This window comes from Quercus robur, chromosome 2 (assembly GCF_932294415.1).
Source record: "Quercus robur chromosome 2, dhQueRobu3.1, whole genome shotgun sequence".
Classification (NCBI taxonomy): Eukaryota; Viridiplantae; Streptophyta; class Magnoliopsida; order Fagales; family Fagaceae; genus Quercus; species Quercus robur.
This window is the reverse complement of record NC_065535.1, coordinates 75,524,622-75,542,853: the sequence shown is the minus strand read 5'-3', so window position 1 is coordinate 75,542,853 and position 18,232 is coordinate 75,524,622. Positions and strand designations below refer to the sequence as shown.

At 36.3% G+C, this 18,232-nt stretch overlaps 2 protein-coding genes across 3 annotated transcripts; one reads left to right on the top strand and one right to left on the bottom strand.

Annotated features, from left to right (window-relative positions):
• Window positions 1-1,026: 1,026 nt before the first annotated feature.
• Window positions 1,027-3,943, bottom strand: LOC126703435 (uncharacterized). Its single transcript, XM_050402395.1, has 4 exons — window positions 3,506-3,943; window positions 2,331-2,510; window positions 2,012-2,257; window positions 1,027-1,088 (listed from the first exon to the last, which is right to left on the bottom strand). Exons 1-4 carry the CDS (start codon window positions 3,867-3,869, stop codon window positions 1,027-1,029), a joined length of 852 nt encoding a protein of 283 aa, XP_050258352.1. The 5' UTR covers window positions 3,870-3,943.
• Window positions 3,944-13,198: 9,255 nt separating this feature from the next.
• Window positions 13,199-17,941, top strand: LOC126715039 (uncharacterized). Of its 2 annotated transcripts, none has more exons than XM_050415471.1 (4): window positions 13,199-13,345; window positions 13,510-13,686; window positions 15,191-16,639; window positions 17,387-17,941. In XM_050415471.1, the coding sequence occupies exons 1-4, from the start codon at window positions 13,328-13,330 to the stop codon at window positions 17,417-17,419; spliced, it is 1,677 nt and encodes a 558-aa protein (XP_050271428.1). In that variant the 5' UTR covers window positions 13,199-13,327; the 3' UTR covers window positions 17,420-17,941. The 2 variants fall into 2 exon arrangements, with proteins under 2 accessions (XP_050271428.1, XP_050271427.1); XM_050415470.1 differs by having other exon boundaries at window positions 13,199-13,351.
• Window positions 17,942-18,232: the final 291 nt, after the last annotated feature.

Here is an 18,232-nt window from a genome sequence, read left to right as displayed (position 1 = left end):
TCCTTTACACATTTCTATCAACTTAGATTTTCTACTTGAATGTCGCCCACAAAGTAACTGAGTTCCACCAAATATACGGATGCAAAATAAAGTCCATAAGATGGACGGATCCTTCAAATGGATGATCACTTGATGTCCGTAGGATGGACAGACAAGTCCGCAGGATGGACGGATAAGCCTACAAGGATTATCACTTCCACAAAGTGGACGGATCACTAAGGTGAAGAAACGAAAGTCCACAAAGTGGACGGATCACTAAGGTGATGAAACGTAAATCCACAAAGTGGACGGATCACTAAGGTGATGAAACGTAAGTCCACAAAGTGGACGGATCACTAAGGTGATGAAACATAAGTCCACAAAGTGGACGGATCACTAAGGTGATGAAACGAAAGTCCACAAAGTGGACGGATCACTAAGGTGATGAAACGTAAGTCCACAAAGTGGACGGATCACTAAGGTGAAACGTAAGTCCACAAAGTGGACGGATCACTAAGGTGATGAAACATAAGTCCACAAAGTGGACGGATCACTAAGGTGATGAAACGAGAGTCCACAAAGTGGACGGATCACTAAGGTGATGAAACGAAAGTCCACAAAGTGGACGGATCACTAAGGTGATGAAACGTAAGTCCACAAAGTGGACGGAACACTAAGGTGAAGAAACATAAGTCCACAAAGTGGACGAATCACTATGGTGATTAAAAATACAAGGCCACAAAGTGGACAGATCACTTAGTTGAACATAATCCCACACAGTGGACGGATCACTAATGCGATGAAACATACACAATGGACGGACTACCAAGGTGATTACACAGAAGTCCACAGTGGACAGATCACTAAGGTGAAAATAATTCCACACAGTGGACAGACTATCCCACAAGGATAATAAAAGAGCATGTACGCAAAGTGGACGGACCACTAGCAACGTTAATTTTTATAAGTCCGTTCAAAAGTGTCATACAACACCACAGAATGAACGGATCCCCAATTGTAAGTGCTCAATAAAAAAAAAATAAGTCCTCAATATGGACGGACAAACAAAATATTCTCACAAAAATACTCCCTCAAGAAGGTAGATGGAGCTTTAAACAGTACCAAACAATTATAAAAAGCATATGTGAACTTTAAGCCAAAAGCCCCAAAGGCAAATGTTTAATACAATTAAAAAGCACGGATTGTCTTAAAAAATGAATAAAAAAGAGGGACGGATTGTTCACAAAATAAAGTACATAGGCATCAATCTTTCTTTTCTTCAGCAACTGGGACATCCTTCGACGGGGCGGACTCTCCGTCTCCTTGAGCAGCACCGTCGCCAAAAAGGTCCTCCGTGTTTTCGGAGGCGACGGGGAGGGCAGAAGTCTGGGCTTGGTCCTCAAGTTTGACCATTGTCAAGTCCAGCTCTGGATAAGCCTTCTTGACTTGACGGAGGGAATCATCGAAGCCTTGGAGGAAGGAATCCGACAGCTCGCTCAAACAGGACTCCGAGCATCGGTATTCCTCGACGGCTGCCACTTTAGCCTGACGGAGATCTTCTTTGAGTTGTTTGATCTCAGCCTCTTTATTCTCTATGACCGTCAGCGAAGTGGCCGTCTTCTCCTCCAGCTCCTTCCTCGCCTGCTCAGAAAGCTCCAGCTTCTTCTCCATCTTGGACCTCCATCTCTGAAGTTGTCCGAGCTCTTCCTCCGTCTGCTGCGCCTTCGCGCGCACCCGGTCCAAGGTACTCTCACGGTTGAGACACCGGTCAAGTAGTCCCTTCATCATGACCAAGGACTGCAAATAGACAAGAGACCGTCACATAATGTAGGTAACAAGAAGAAAGAAAAATAAAAACTTATTTGACAAACATAACCAACCTGAGCGATGGAGAAGAGGCCCGTCTCCCCCATGGCCTCCGTCGAATGGTTTCCCAGGTCTTCATAGTCTTCTGCCGTGATGATGGACGACAGCTTCTCCAATGCATACTTGGAGTCATCACGGAGAAGGGAAGGAGGTCTCTCTTGCTTACCCTCTGGGGCCGTCATCAGTCCTTTACCCGTCCCCTTCTTAGCTGGGGTGACGGTCTTGACACCCTCTGCCATCAAACCAACCACGGGCTCAAGTGAGACTTTTGGTTGCTTAAACGGACGGTCAGATTTTGATGTTGATTTCCTCTTAGGTGCTGAAGCCGACACCTTAGGAACCACCTCGCCGGATTCCCTCTTCTTGACGACTTGGGATTTGATCAAAGCTCTCCTTTTTGCGTCATCCATCTCTGCAAATAATGACGGATGAAATTAAAACTACGTAAGGGCAGTTAGATGACAAAGTGAAGTTGACGGGCTTACGTTTATGAACTCGTTCGTCGTATCTAATTGCTTCTTGGGTGGGCTCAGGACCGTCACAGTACCAATGTATGGTCCTTGGGTTCACCAACTTAGCCCAAGTCCTTTCCTCCGGCGTAGTTTTCCTGCAAATCTTTTCAAGGAAACTAAACTCCTCAAGGCTGACTTGTGGGCGCCGTCTACCTGCAGAGAAAGGTGATCAAGATATAGACATAAAAATGGACGGATATGAATAGCAGTATAAAATTAAGACGGATGCATACGTGTCTGATTTATTACTGCCCAAGTTGTGTCGACGGGCATGTACTCCGTCTCCCCTGGATGGTTCATCCATCTGTCACCCTCCAGGAAGAAGTACCAACTCTTCCAGTCTCTATTTGAGTCTGGGGTCTCAAAAATCACCTTCAACAAGGAGCTCCGACTAGCAAAACTGTACATCCCCCTTGATCCGGAAATCTCGTCTGGACGGTAACAGTGAAGAAATTCACGGACCGTCAATTTCCTTTCCCCGTTCGACATTGCACCGTAAAGAATCTCCATGGCTATGAAGACCCTCCAGGCGTTAGGGGATATCTGGGTGACGGACAACCCCAGATACTGTAAGAGTTCCCTATGAAGTGTAGAAAGCAGGAATCGAAGTCCAGCCTTCAACGCCTGCTCGTACACTCCGACACCGTCTACCCCCTCATAGTAACACTTCTCCGACACATGTGGTAGACGGATGGAAACATAGTCAGGGATTTGAAAGTTGGTTCTGAAGGTGCTGAAGTGTTTTTCTCTAATGACGGATGTAAACCTATGCACCGTCCACTCTGGTAACATAATGAACTGCCTTAGTCCATCAGCACCTACGACGGACTCCAGTGCTCGATCCCCGTCATCGTCGGAACCATCTACTTCAACTATCTCCACATCCTCATCTGTTGAGGATGAAGAGGAGGCAGACGGACTCCTACTTTCGCCGGGGCTCTCTTGGTCTTTATGACCGGACGGGTATACATCCTCGTATTCCGTCCCATCACGAACCACCGACTGGTTACTTGACGCACTAGACATTTCCTACAATTGACAATAAAACCTAAGACTGACGGGTTTGAAAGTGTTGACGGGTATGGAAAGCCTAACAACAATGCATGGACGAAAATGTAACTTGACTATAGTAAATTAGAAGCACTTACCGAACTTAGCAGAGGATAGGTGACGGTTGGTGTAATCAGCAAATATTCGTCCTCGACGGATTTCTCTGACAAGGTTGACGGCTTCGCTCTGACAAATGTTTTCTGAGTGAAAATTGAAAAATGAAAGAGTGAGGCGCCTTATATATATAGGAAGTGCACGGAAGACGAAGCGACGCTTCGATCCTATACAACGACCATTCAGAGAGTGACACGTGGCATGCTTAATAAATGCTGACAACCTGTCAGTACGTACCAACAGATTTGTACCCGTCATGTAACCGTCAACTTGATGATTCTTCCTTTGACGAGTTGATCCATCTGGGACCGTCATCCTATTCTGCATGAATCCGTCATAGCCATACATAAGGACCGTCACCCCATTGATCCTTTGTCCTTAAAGATGACGGATCATTGGGGTGAAGGGGGCAACTGAAGATGATAAAATATTGGGCATGATAGGCTTACCTTAATGGGCCTGACGGATTGGGTCTCTTGGGCCTGCGTAAGTATGGTCCCAGCTTTGAAGGCCCATCACTGCTGACGCAGCGAGGGCCCATGATCCGGAAATGGGAATCCTTGCTCACCACGTTTGGAAGAATTGGGAATAGAGTCCCACATTGAAAAGATGTGGAAACCAAAAAGGGAAAGTCAACCCCTTATCACTATAAAAAGGCGTAATACCCACAGAAACCGAGGTATGCTTTTATGAACCCTCTCTAACGCACTAAGCAAAACAAAGGAATTCTAACTTGACCGTCGGAGAGCCTTCGGCCGGCACCACACCGGTGCTTCTCTGAAGGATTCTTTTGTTTGTTTCGTCGTGCAGGTTCGATTCGAGTCGCGAGTACGGTGTGACCCATTGGTGACGGTTTTCGACGTCATCAAACATCATTTTTATTGTATACTCATCAAAATATGTTACCTCAATAGTAACAAAAAATAAAATTTGTTAACTTACTAGTGTAGCTAGATTTATTATTAAGAATCTTTGATGCCCTTAAAATATTCATTAATGGACTATTTTAAGAAATTATATATACCGTCACTTTCATGGAAAACATTTAAATTGGCTTAAAAAATCATTTGTTTTTTTTTGTTTCTTTTCCTATAAAAAGTTTTTAAAAATATTTTCTAAACCAATACTTTGCGTATCCGTTAACTTTTTCCTATTATTAATATTTGGATTTGGATTTATAAGCCAACTGGTCTTCCATCATGCTGATACTTTTTTTCTTGAGCCGTGCTTTGCGTTTTCTTACAGCATAGGTTTAAGAAATGTGGCCACTGGCCACACTTGATTTACATATGATGTTATTGCAGCCACCTAGTTTATTCCTCAGTTTACGTAAAGGATGAATAAAGTCACAATTTCCTGGTGTGGATGGTTGCAGTTAAAGCTTGGTCAAGCTTAATCATAACACTTAAGGAGTACTAAGGCATAAATTGTCACTATGTTGTCACCATATTGTCATTTTTATTACTGTTAATATAGTATTAGTACATGCATAATTAAAAAGAATGGCATTAACTACATGGATTGATGCGACAATCTACGAAAATATCACATGGATACAATATTGCTTATATAAATAACGTTTTGCATATACTGATCTGATCATCATATACATGGCAAATGGCAATAATGCGTTGAGAACAGCTTGTTCTATTTTGAATAAATGCATTGTCCAATAGAATTTATTCCTTTGCACATTTCACAATGACATATTTATATGATAAGTTTTACATGTAATACACATGTCTTTTTTTTTTTGGTAGTATGTAATACACATGTCATTACCATAAGGCATCCCGCTTTCTCCAAAACTGGATGCAAAGTAGGTCCATCTAAAAGCAAGGACATATAATTAATAGAAACCTATATGATTTAATTGATTATCAGATATATTTGAAATGAGGGAATACACACACGTCCAAATAATAGTTATATATTTATTTATTATTATTTTTAGATATAATAGGATTTTAACAACTCCCATGATAGTTCCTCTTATCATCATTAAAACACAAGTCGATTTTTAGTGTAGGTGGTGTTCGAACTCCAGATTTTTTATTCGATAGCAAAAAATTTTACCAATTGATTTAACTGAAACTCACCATCCAAATAAAAGTTAGGTGTTCAAACTTCAAAGACACCCACCCAAAAAAAAAGGGTTTCTTTTAATAAATAATTTCTAAATGATCTGTAATGAATGTCCTACTCTCCTACTTTATATAGTTTAGGACAAAATTTATGTACAATACCATAGATATTGTTTCTTAGGTTTCTCTTTTAAAATTCTGTTATGTCGTTACTTAACTAAAATATATATATATATATATAATATTTTTTAACACAAGATATATATTCTACTTTAGCCTAATCTAAGTGTATGTGTATGTGAAGTTCCCTTCTAGAGACTTGAACTCTGACTATTGCCCCCCACACCCCACAAGCACTTATACTCGTGGAGTGACCATTGCACTAAGGGTGTGCATGCAGTGGTAAATAAAAAAATAAAAAATTCAATTTTTTTTTTCTTTGTTGAAAAAATATATTTTCATCCCATGAGAAAAAAGTCACATGGTAGAATTTTAAGAGGAAAATCTAAGAAATAACATATAAGTATTGTACCTAAGTTTTGCCCTATAATATAAACCTTTATTGTTTTTTTCTCAAAAATAAAAAATAAATTCCTTACTGTTTCCAAAATATCATTTCCTTCTTCGGGGGGCAATGAAAGCACATCCAAAATATCATTTGTTTCCAAAATCTCACTTGCTTCCGTAGAAAAAATTGAATTTCAACCCTTGATTGTTTCTTGTTTCTACACGAAATCATAAACCATTTTTTTTTCTGCTATATATTCGTTTGTAGGCCGACCTTCGTAACAAGTAACAAGAACAACCCATTCAGGGAAATAAATAAATAACAACCCATCTTGCACAAGTTCACCATATTTACTTCTACGGTTCTACCATAAACAATGCACACTTAATTAGAAATCTTTAATTAAAAATCTTTCTCAAAAAAAAAATTAAATTTTTTTAATATAAATGGTTTTACTAGTTTAGATAAAACTATGGCAATGTTCTGTGCAAGGATGAGATGAAACTCTCCTTTGATCACCTTCGCCTTTCATGAATAATTATAAGTTGTTGCGGCCCGTTGATTTAACCGTATTAAATTATTTTGAAGTGAACCCTATTATATACATCGCATTAAATTAGAACATTCAGTTCATACCCTTGTGTCGTAGGTATCCTTGTTTGGATTTTTTTTTTCATCACTCATCACTCATCACTCTTCACTCAATTTCCGTCATTTATCACTTATCACTTAAAATATCCCATCACTCTACACAAAGTGTGTTTGGCACCATCACTAAACTTATCGTCTCTCAAAATTTTCAACTATTTGTGAGCCCCATACCTGTAATTTGGTGCAGCTTTTACTTTTTTTTTCCCCCTTCAACCCTCAATACCCAAACTCATCGAACCTAGTGAAAAAAAAAAAAAAAAAAAAAAAAAAAAAAAAAAAAAAAAAAAAAAACCAGAAACTCTAACCCAATGAAAGAAGAAGGAAAAAAAATCCAGCCAACGGAGACCAATGAAAGAAGAAGAAAAACAAAAAGAAAAAAAAAAGAAAAAGGAAGAACGAATTGACAAGAGCAAAAAGGAAGAAAAGAAGAAAGAACAACTGAAGAACAGTAGAGAAGAAAGAAAAGTGGAGAAGAAAGAAAAAAAAAGGGTCAAAAGTTGCGGCTGACTTGACTAGTGAGTCCCTCCATATGTGTTTAATTACCAAAATGCCATTGGAAACAGAGTTATGGAAACTGAAAACAACTAAAATATGTTTTTAGTTTCCATAACTCATCACTCAAAAATCAGAAAATTGAGTGATGGAAACAAAAACTGGAAACAGAGTTATGAAAATCCAAACGGACTTCTCAGCCATGGATCCCACAATTTTTGAGTTATGAGTTATGGAAACAGAGTTATGACTTATGAACACAGAGTTATGAGTTATGGAAATTGAAAATCCAAACAGCCCTAAACTTTTGGACGAGAAATTATTAGGTCTATCGAAAGGCTACTAAAGTGATCCTCCCTACCAATAAAACACTGTTCTCTCTCTCTCTCTCTCTCTCTCTGATTAAGAAGCTTAGAGGATGTTTGGACTTGTTGTTTCCATAACTCATAACTTTGTTTCCATCACCCATAACTCAAAATATGTGGGTTCCACGAAAAAAAAAAACTCTATTTGGATTTGTTTTCAAATTTTGTTTCCATCACTCAATTCTCTGATTTTTAGTGATGAGTTGTGAAAACTGAAAACACATTTTAGATGTTTTTAGCTTCTAAAACTCAGTTTTCAATGGCATTTTGATAATTAAACACAGACTGAGGGTCGCACGGCTAGACCTTTTGCTCTCTCCAACACACGTTATCTTCTTTTCTTTTTTCTTTTTTTTTTGTCTTTCACGCTGGGTCTGGGACACACCTTTGTGCTATTCTCTTCTTCTTCTTCTTCTTTTTCTTCTTTTCTTTCCTTTCCTTTTCACGTTGGTTTTTGGGTTTGGTTGCAAAGGTTTTTTTTTTTTTTTTTTTCACATTGGGTTTCTGGGTTTGGTTGCATTTTTTTTTTTTTTGGTAAACTATACCACCATCAGCTCAGAACCACCATCTTCTCCATCCTTCCAAAATCAAGAAACAAACTTTTCAATTCTAACAATACCCACAAACTTTTCAATTCAAACAATCTCCAAAAATAAAAAACCCAGATTTCTCAATCATAAAAAAAAGAAAAAAGAAAAAAGCAAACTCAAATCCATCAGCCACACTTCGTTGGTTATAGTCACACTTCAGTAGCAACACCACAAACCCATCACACCACCAAACCCACCAATTAATGGCCACCGTGGAAAGCCATCAACCACCGTCAATGAACAAGTCGTCTCAAACCTAGTCCACTAATCTATGCATGAGAGAGAACAAATATATAAAAAATAAAATAAATAAATAAAAAATCCTATTTGGTTTGGCAATGAACAATCCTCGTCAATTGAGGTGAGATACCTTCAAAAGATGTGGACTGTCAATTGATGCTATTCTGGCAAGACTGATGTGGAGATTTTTGGACTGTTTTGCCAAAATCAGTCCAAAAGAAAAGAAGAGAAAAGGTTCAGGAGAGGCAGAGAAAGACGAAGGGAAAAAAATGAAAAGAAAAGTAGAGGCAAAGAAAGATGTAAGAGTCAAGGAAAAAAAAAAAAAAAGAAAGAGAAAAGTCTTCTTTATTTTTAGAATCTAACAATTGTAATCCAGTTGGCTGCTGATTGAACGCCACTAAAGTTATAAATGAACCAAGTTAGACTTAATTTAGAAATAATTTTTAAATGTGTGAAAAAGTACTGTTTAGTCTTTTTTATACTGTTCATATGCTTTGGTGCACTGTTCATATCTCATGAGGCACTGCTCTTTAAAAAAAAACAAAAAAACAAAACAAAACGCAAACGTGGGTTTGGAAACACGGATCCAAACCCACACAAAATAAAATATAATTTTATATATGTGGCAAATCAAGGTTGCATTTTTTTCAATCAACTTGTGTGTTTTGATCAAACAAAGGAAAGTAACATGTAATGGCTTAAGTTTGACAAGGTATAAATGTTAACATCAGATTTGTTTGAAACCTATGACGAGTTATTTTGTTTTTAATTTTAATCAACCTGAGACTGAGAGACACAAGGTTGACTCAAAGGCAAAGAGAGTGGCGACTGGCGAACTTGGCACGCAAGAGCAACGAAACACCCACGCAAACGGTAAAAATTTTCAAAATTTAAAAATTGAAAATGGGATTTGGGTCGCGCATTTGAACAGGCTGACCTCATCACCTGCAGCGTCCGTTTCTGTTCGTCATTCAGAAGACTTTTCATATTTTATCAAAAAAAAAAAAAAAAAAACTTTTCCCATTGGGTCCCCACACTTTCCTTTTCGGCGCGCTTTTAATTGCAGAGAGATAAACGATGCCCCATTTCGCCAAGGGTAAATCAGTCAATTGATTATAATATGCAAAAACGACATCGTCTCAATAAACTTCTAAATTCCAACCTTCTCCTTCTTAAAATAAATAAATAAATCTTTTCAAAATAAATAAATAAATAAAATCCCATCTTCCTATCATAAAATAAATAAATAAATAAAATTCTATCTTCCTAGAATTAAAATTTTGGGGGAAAAGCTGAAAAAAAAAAAAAAAGTGAAGCCAAATCCACTTTTAACCCTTGTGATAAATTAAAACATGTCCCTTTTTTTTTCAATCTTATATTTATACCATAAAGCTTATAAAAAAAATATAATATAATATAATATAAACACTTCACTTATATATATATCTTAAAAAATTACTAACAAAGCAACTTACCTGATAAAAATAAAATTTTGATTAGAGTTTTGTGGTGGGAGGTTGTCTTCCCCACTTTCTCCCGCCAACGTTAGAGATAAAACTCTCACAAAAAAGAAAACACAATGTAAAGAACAATGATATCGATAAAGAGATATAAGTTTTAAACATAAATAAGAGTGACTGAAAATTTTAAATTGCAAACCATACCACTAAAATTTGGGAATATTTGGATATTTTGAAATTTCAGAATTTGGATCTTACTTATTAGAAGTGTTATATACGCTTACCACACATGTTTTGTTCATCAAATAAAATGATGCCACATCATTTTTATTATGTCATATCATTTTTAATTATTTAAATTTTTTAGACTACAAAAATGATGTGGTATCATTTTATTGGATAAACTAAATATGCATGGCAAGTTTATGTGACACTTAACAGAAATATATGGACGAAAAAGCTATCAATGCAAATGGAATAAAACTTCAAAAAATAAAATCTAAATTTGAAAATGTTATTGTGTAAGGGGTCGTTTGGTAACGTTGTTTTAGTAACATTATTTGTACTTTTTGGAAATACATGTGGGTGAAAAAGTGTATGAAAATACATGTAATATTGTTTAAAAATTGAAAACATATGTTTAAACATATGTATCAAATAAGCTCTAAACATTTCAAAATTATAAGGTGTAATTTTCAATTTAGCTTTAAAAAAAAGGCTTAAATGCACTTTTAGTCTCTACATTTTGCATTTTTTCCATTTTGGTCCCTACGTTTTCATTTCACCATTTTTAGTTCCTAAATCAATTAACGCGTTCCATTTTGGTTCTAACCGTTACTCACTTAACAGAAATTGCTGATATAGCAAACAGAGTGTACTGTTGGCACATTAAATGCTGACGTAACCAATAAAATAATATTAAAAAAATGTCACATTAGCATAAAATGATGATTAAAAAAGACACATAAGTTTTAAACATAAAATAAGAGTGACTAAAAATTTTAAATTGCAAACTACAGCGCTAAAATTTGGGAGTATTTGGATATTTTGAAATTTCAGAATTTGGATCTTACTTATTAGAAGTGTCATATATGCTTACCACACATGTTTTGTTCATCCAATAAAATGATGCCACATCATTTTTATTATGTCATATCATTTTTAATTATTTAAATTTTTTAGACTACAAAAATGATGTGGTATCATTTTATTGGATAAACTAAATATGCATGGCAAGTTTATGTGACACTTAACAGAAATATATGGACGAAAAAGCTATCAATGCAAATGGAATAAAACTTCAAAAAATAAAATTTAAATTTGAAAATGTTATTGTGTAAGGGGTTGTTTGGTAACGTTGTTTTAGTAACATTATTTGTACTTTTTGGAAATACATGTGGGTGAAAAAGTGTATGAAAATACATGTAATATTGTTTAAAAATTGAAAACATATGTTTAAACATATGTATCAAATAAGCCCTAAACATTTCAAAATTATAAGGTGTAATTTACAATTTAGCTTAAAAAAAAAAGGCGTAAATGCACTTTTAGTCTTTACATTTTGCATATTTTCCATTTTGGTCCCTATATTTTCATTTCACCATTTTTAGTTCCTATATCAATTAGTGCGTTCCATTTTGGTTCTAACCATTACTCACTTAACAGAAATTGCTGATATAGCAAATCGAGTGTACTGTTGGCACATTAAATGCTAACGTGGCCAATAAAATAATATTAAAAAAATGCCACATTAACATAAAATGATGATTAAAAAAGACACATAAGCATCCACATCAACTTTTGATTTTGAAAATTAATTTATCTATTTTAACAAAATAAAAGATGAAAAAAACAATATTGTTTGTTGCAATTAACAAATCCAATAGCCTAACTTTGACAATTGGTTTGAAACAAAGTAAGCGTTTGGGTAGGGCTGAAAGTTGCGTTTCAGCCCTGCGTTTTCATGCCTTTTTTTTTTTTTTTTTTTTTTTTTTGCTCTGCAGTGAACAGTAAAATCACTGTGCAGGGAACAAAAAACACTATTTATACACTGTTCACGTACTGTTCATGGGTCCCACGACACTATTCACACATTTAAAAATTATTTTACTACAGTGTTTTCAGTTTTCAGTTTCAGTAACAATAAGCTCAATCCAAACGGACCCAAAGAGACTTGAATTAGCTTATTAGACCTAAGTAGCTCAACCCAATTACTATCACCTTTAAAACCACCACCATTACCAAAACCATAGCTTTTGCCTCTTCCACTACTAGACCTAACAAAGAACCACCACCAAATCACAAACCTATAACAAAGACGCAGCGGCACCAACAACACCGGCGACGATGATAATGGCGAGGCTTTTGCTACTCAGACCACTACACTGCGAACCCAAAGGCTTCTCGCAGAGTTTATCATTGCGGTTAAAGTCCGAACTGTTGAAGCTCACCAAATCGGCTGGTATTGAATTGAAGAGATCGTTGTTCGCGACTGAGAATATCTTCAACTGGTTCAACCAGTTAAGACCGTACGGAATCGAATCGAAGAGGCATTTATTACTCAAAATCAAGCTATTCAAGAACTTACAGTTTGCGATCTTCGACGGGATTGATCCAGCAAGAGCGTTGTTGAAGAGATCTAGGGAAACGAGATAAGGCAACCAGTTACAGATTTGAGATGAGAAATTTATGTTTTTGTCGGTATATATATATATATATATATTTTGGGTTAGTGTTCATGTGATTGAATATTTTGGCTTTGTGTTCTTTCTTGTAAATGTTTAAGATGAGACTAGATCTGAATTCATGTGTATTTTAGGTTCTAATTTTTTTTTCATTTTTTATTTTGTTAAAATAGATAAATTAATTTTTAAAATCAAAATTTGATGTGGATGCTTATGTGTCTTTTTTTTAATCATTATTTTATGCTGACATGACATTTTTTAATATTATTTTATTGGCCACGTTAGCATTTAATGTGCCAACAGTACACCCCGTTTGCCACATCAACAATTTATTTTAAGTGAGTAACAGTAAGGATCAAAATGGAATGCGTTAATTGATTTAGGGACTAAAGTGGTGAAATAAAAATGTAAGGATCAAAATCGAAAAGATGTAAAATGTAAGGACTAAAAGTCTATTTAGGAAAAAAAAAAAAAAAAAAAAGGAAATCATTGGGAATATAAAATTTGAAATTCAAAAACAGGGGCAAATACGTAATACGGCAAGTGAACCCACTTTGAGGTTTCTATAACAGACACACAACAGGCACACACTGCAACGAGTGAAGTGGGAAAAAATAAACTTAAATAAACCTCCCTTTTTATCTGAATCTATTCTCTCTTACTCACATTTCACAATCAAAATCTCTCTCAGAGAGAAAACCCCAAAAACAACGCACATTCCAGTCAACACTCATGGAAGACCAAGCCCAGGTAACGGTAACTACCACCACCGCCGATTATACAACGTTGTTGTTTTCCTTAATTTTTTTAAAACTTCGATTTTATCTTTTCACTTTGTCGGTTCGTTTATAAAATAAAGATTTGAAATTGAACAAAAAAGATTTGTGTGTGTTTGTGTTTGTGTTTGGTTGCAGAAAATGGAGGCGTTGAAGAAAGCTTACGCGGAGATCATTTTGAACTCGGCGAAAGAGGCGGCGGCGCGTGTAATGCAGTCGGAGAGGAAAGCGCTTCGCTTTCAGCACGATCTTCGTGCCACCAAAGACGAGGCGCTTCGAATGCTGACTCGGTTTAAGCAACTCATCGATTCCAAGGTCCTTTTTAAAAAAAAAAATAATTGTGTTTGATTTTATTGTTCAATTGGGTTTTGTATCGGTTTCAATGATGTGAAATTATGATCTTCTTGAGTGTTACATTGGTTCTGAGACTTCATTAGGGGCTGTTTGGAAAGAATTGAAAAAAAAAAAAAAAAACTGTGTATTTACTTTTTGAATTTCTGATACTCTAGAAAGTAGTTCCGAAATGCTTACCAAATTAATGAGTGATACCCATTGCTAGAAATGATGTGTCTTTGGTTTTCTGTGATTTTCTTTTATTGGTTAAGGAGAGTTTCTAGTATTTTCTATTGGACTTGGGATGAATTGTGAATGAACAGAGTTTGTGTTCGGTTTGTCTTTTTAATTGGGTAGAAGTAAAATATGTAGTTTTGGCTTCGGGTGAAGTTGAACTTGAATATGTTTTTCTTTTTTTTGGGGCATTGCTTGATGATTGTATATTTGCTTATTCTGTGCATGTGTGTCATATACTTGTTTTGGAAAGGAACATGTTCAAGGGTTAGTATCGGGGTCTCATCTCATGAGGCTTAGTATTGTGCCTCGTATGTTAACTTCTATGTCTGTAAACTCTCATCTTAGGCCTTGAGTTATTTCCCCAAGCAATTGCAAAATGTGTCAATAGAGAAGCAAGCATAAAGATTGCTTCAAAAGATATTTGATTGACAGGACCAGAAAGATTGGTTCTTATTTGGAGTAGGTTCTTCTAAAGTATTCCAATGAAGCAATCTATGTGCAATTTGGAAATTTGTATTCAAACTCATTTAATCTCATTATCGCATGATGGACTGTTGATTTCATATCCACTTTATTAATTTGTATAAGAAATTTGGACCACAACCTTCTGTGTGCAGAAAAGGATGGAGTTGTGTCTTTGATGAATTCAGCTATTTCTGAACCATCTTCTTTTGCTATTTAATTGTTTCTTAGTTGGGTGTAAACTGTTCTCAAATTTTCAATAATGTCTTCACTCCCTGGTGTTAGAGGTCATCTAGTGACTTGAGTAACTAGAGTCCACTATGTTCTGCTCAGATTTGTTGAATTTTGGCCTGGACCTTTTCCACAAATAATACTAGGAAAAGGTAATTTGTTGGTCAAAAAGAAATCTGCACTCTTGTTTCCTATTATTTGGTTATAATTTGCTTCTATGCCTCTTTTTATATCTACCCTACCCTTATAGAAACAAAAGGCACTATACGTGTCACCAATATCATTGTAAGTTACCGATTCATTTAATTTATACATGTTGACAATTTCATTCTTTGAGGATGGCTTGTGCAAGGTCTTGGTTTGATTGGGAGGTCTGCCCCTATGGGTAGTCGTAGTAGTGTGTCAATAAATTGCATTGCTCTTTCAAGCCTATAGAAAATTTCAGTGCATTAATATTCAAAAAGCATCTGAGTTCACTAACAGTGCCTACTCTGGGTGTACTTCTCAGATTTTGTTGGAAATTAATACAGAATTGACCAGTCTTTCCTTCTTACAGACGGCTGAAGCGGAGATGACATCATTAAATCAGCAAAGAAAGATTGATGAGCTTGAAGCGCAGCTCAATGAGGCAGAGGATGTTATAGCAGATCTTAGGACAGAGGTGAAACATGTATGGGATAAGTTGGAGAAGGTGAAAAGAAGCCAAGCTAAAGCTTTAAATGGACGGATCAGGAAAGAAGATGCATCTTCTCGTGAAATTACTGCAGCTCAGCTGATGATCCCTCCTCCACCTTCAAGTTCAGCATCAGAAACTGTGACAACTTCTGACTTGAAGAATGCACCATTAGATCAGAAAAGCAAGGAACCTGAGCCATACATAAATGGATTTACACAGAGAATTCATGCATGTGAAAGAAACTTAGCAGATGGAATAGTGCCTACTTCTGGAGATGTAGGTGATCAACATTCCCCCAAAAAGAATGAGTTGACCACTAAAATGATTCATAAGGAAGAAGGAAAATGTCCCGTGCCCTCAACTAGGACCATTATCATGAAAATAATGAAGAACTCAACTAGGGAAGAAGTAAAGAAGCCTGTTAAGGTCCGCACATCACGAAGAAGAAGGAACCGATTTGGAAAAGTCAAAGCTAACTTACGGAAGTCTCGTCCTGGTCATCTAATGAAACCTTGTCAGCAATCTTCTATTCTTTCCAGTGGTAAACCGCACTCCATCAACGGGCTTGTTAAATCTGCTGAGGGTGCCTGTACTATACCATCTATTAAGGCAGACAAAGAGGAATTTAAGACTGTTAACAAACGGGAAGGGAAAAATGAGATGAAACGTGGGGATGCCATTGACACAATTAAGTCTCTTCCTGATCAGCTTAGCAAACCTTGTCAGTCATTCTCTGTACTCTCCTGTTGCAGAACTTTTTCACATTCAGTCAATGGAAATGTCAAATCTGGTGAAGATAGGCTGAAAATAAATGAAATTGAATCCAGAGTTAAGCCTTTGACTCGTCTGGATCCAGGACTGACATTAATTAAACGTGACATAAATCCTAGATTAGGTTCTACTAATCTTACTGTGAGCATGAAGGCAACTAAAAAATCTGGACTTATCCAGAATGCGGTAGAGGACACAAAGATGGATGATTCTGAGTTGGGCAAACACAAAGGTGACACTGCCGATAATTTGACGCATCCAAGTCCGGAGTTGAATGTTGGGATGGTCAAAATACGACTGATGAATTCTGATTTGAAAGATGCTGAAGCATCTGATGATACAAAGGATTCTTCTTGTCAATCAGACAACAATAGGCTTCTCAAATACACCTTTCAGAGGAAGCGCAAGAAGGAATCCTTGGGCAACCTTGATGAAAGTGTTCCTCTTGAAAAGAGAAGGGCAGGAGAGAATCAAAGTGGTGCACCAGAGCTACAAGGTTCTAGTTTAAATAATGAATCATCTAGGGATGGTCGGCGACTAGCTCAAGTTGCTCGTCAGGTTGGTTTTCTTCAATTCTTCCCCTTGATTGTGTCCAGACCTAAGATGCCTCATTCTGATCTCATATATCTATGAATACTTTATGACCTGGCTCAGTACATTCTGAGTAGTAAACAGATATGATTTATGAATTTGCATGTTTGGCCTAACGTATACTGGGCAGGAATTGTGGTTCATTGGGCATTTATTGGTATCCTGTGTTCAACATTTCTATTGAATGTGGAGGGCTAGAAATAAAAATCTGAAGTGTTATAAATGATTCATAAGGCAGTTAGGATGATGTGTTCAAATTTCTTTTCTACTATGAACTACATCGTTTTTTTTTCTTCAGAGAGATCTATAAGAAGATTCCCAAAGATCATATCGCCATTGAAATTAATTATAATTGTTTATGTAGATAGATGCATTTTGTAATCCAAATAGGGTAAAATTTAGGTATATTTCTTTAGGTTCTCCAATCAAATTCAAACTCTTAGTTATGGGAGCCAATAAAGCACAACCAGTGTTATTTTTTTCCAATAACAATTGAGTTCAATTCAGTTATGAGTTAAAAAAATTTATTGGAAGTTAATTTTATTGCACTTAAAATATTGTACCTAAGTTTTACCCATCCAAATATACACACATCACTGATTTCTTTTGCCTTTTTGGTGCTCTCAGTGCATAATCTCATGCTTGTTGAGTTTCATGTTACCAGGTAATTAATAAGCTTGTCTAAAATTTTATTTTGTTTCCCCTTTTGTGCAGCTTGTTTCTTTGTCTGGGAAGAGGTGGTGGTAGTAAAGTTGGCTGTTTCTTACATTCAACAGGGAGAAATTTGGATATGACATACAAGCAAAACTAACCTTAGCATGTTTTTTTTCCTCAAGAAAGTGCTTTTCTGAAGAAATCTGACGTCAACAGGCTGCATATATTAGAGAGAGAGTGCGAGAGAGATAGTAATAATCTGCTGTTAAATGGCCATTAACTTCTAATCATTGTTGCCTTTTGAATTTTGTTCTATAGAAGTTTCTGTTGTCCAGCCTAATTTCTTTACATTCCTATGAAATCCTCCTACTAAATGTAGATGTTACTTATCAGTAATGTCTGTACTGATTTTTGGGCAAGGTCTAATGACATTTGCATCGTTTATAGTTTTTTTAGAACTCACCATTAAATGCTGAATAATAAGGCTATGTATATAAGTTGAGGCATCGATGGTTAGAGTCATTTTTGTTCATAAACAGGCTACAAGTTGCATATACAGATATGCAGGTAGTTCTAGCTTTCCATAAATATTTTGAAGTTTTTCATTTTCTGTTTTGCTGGGTTTTTAATTTTTATTTATCTACTTCAATCTAGATGGGTTTGTGAGGCATATATACAAAAACCCCCCACATAATCATACGATTTTAGATGTACAAAACGGAGATAGAGTAGTTTTCCAGTCATATCAAACAGAGCAGATTATTGTGGTGGCCTAATTATGAATTTTGGATGTATCTCTATATGCACATGGTGATAGTGGGTGGTAGATTGCTAGTGATTGGAGTAACGAGCAATGACTCAACATGTAGGGCTTATGCCACTGGGCCTTGTAGCCCAGTGGCACCC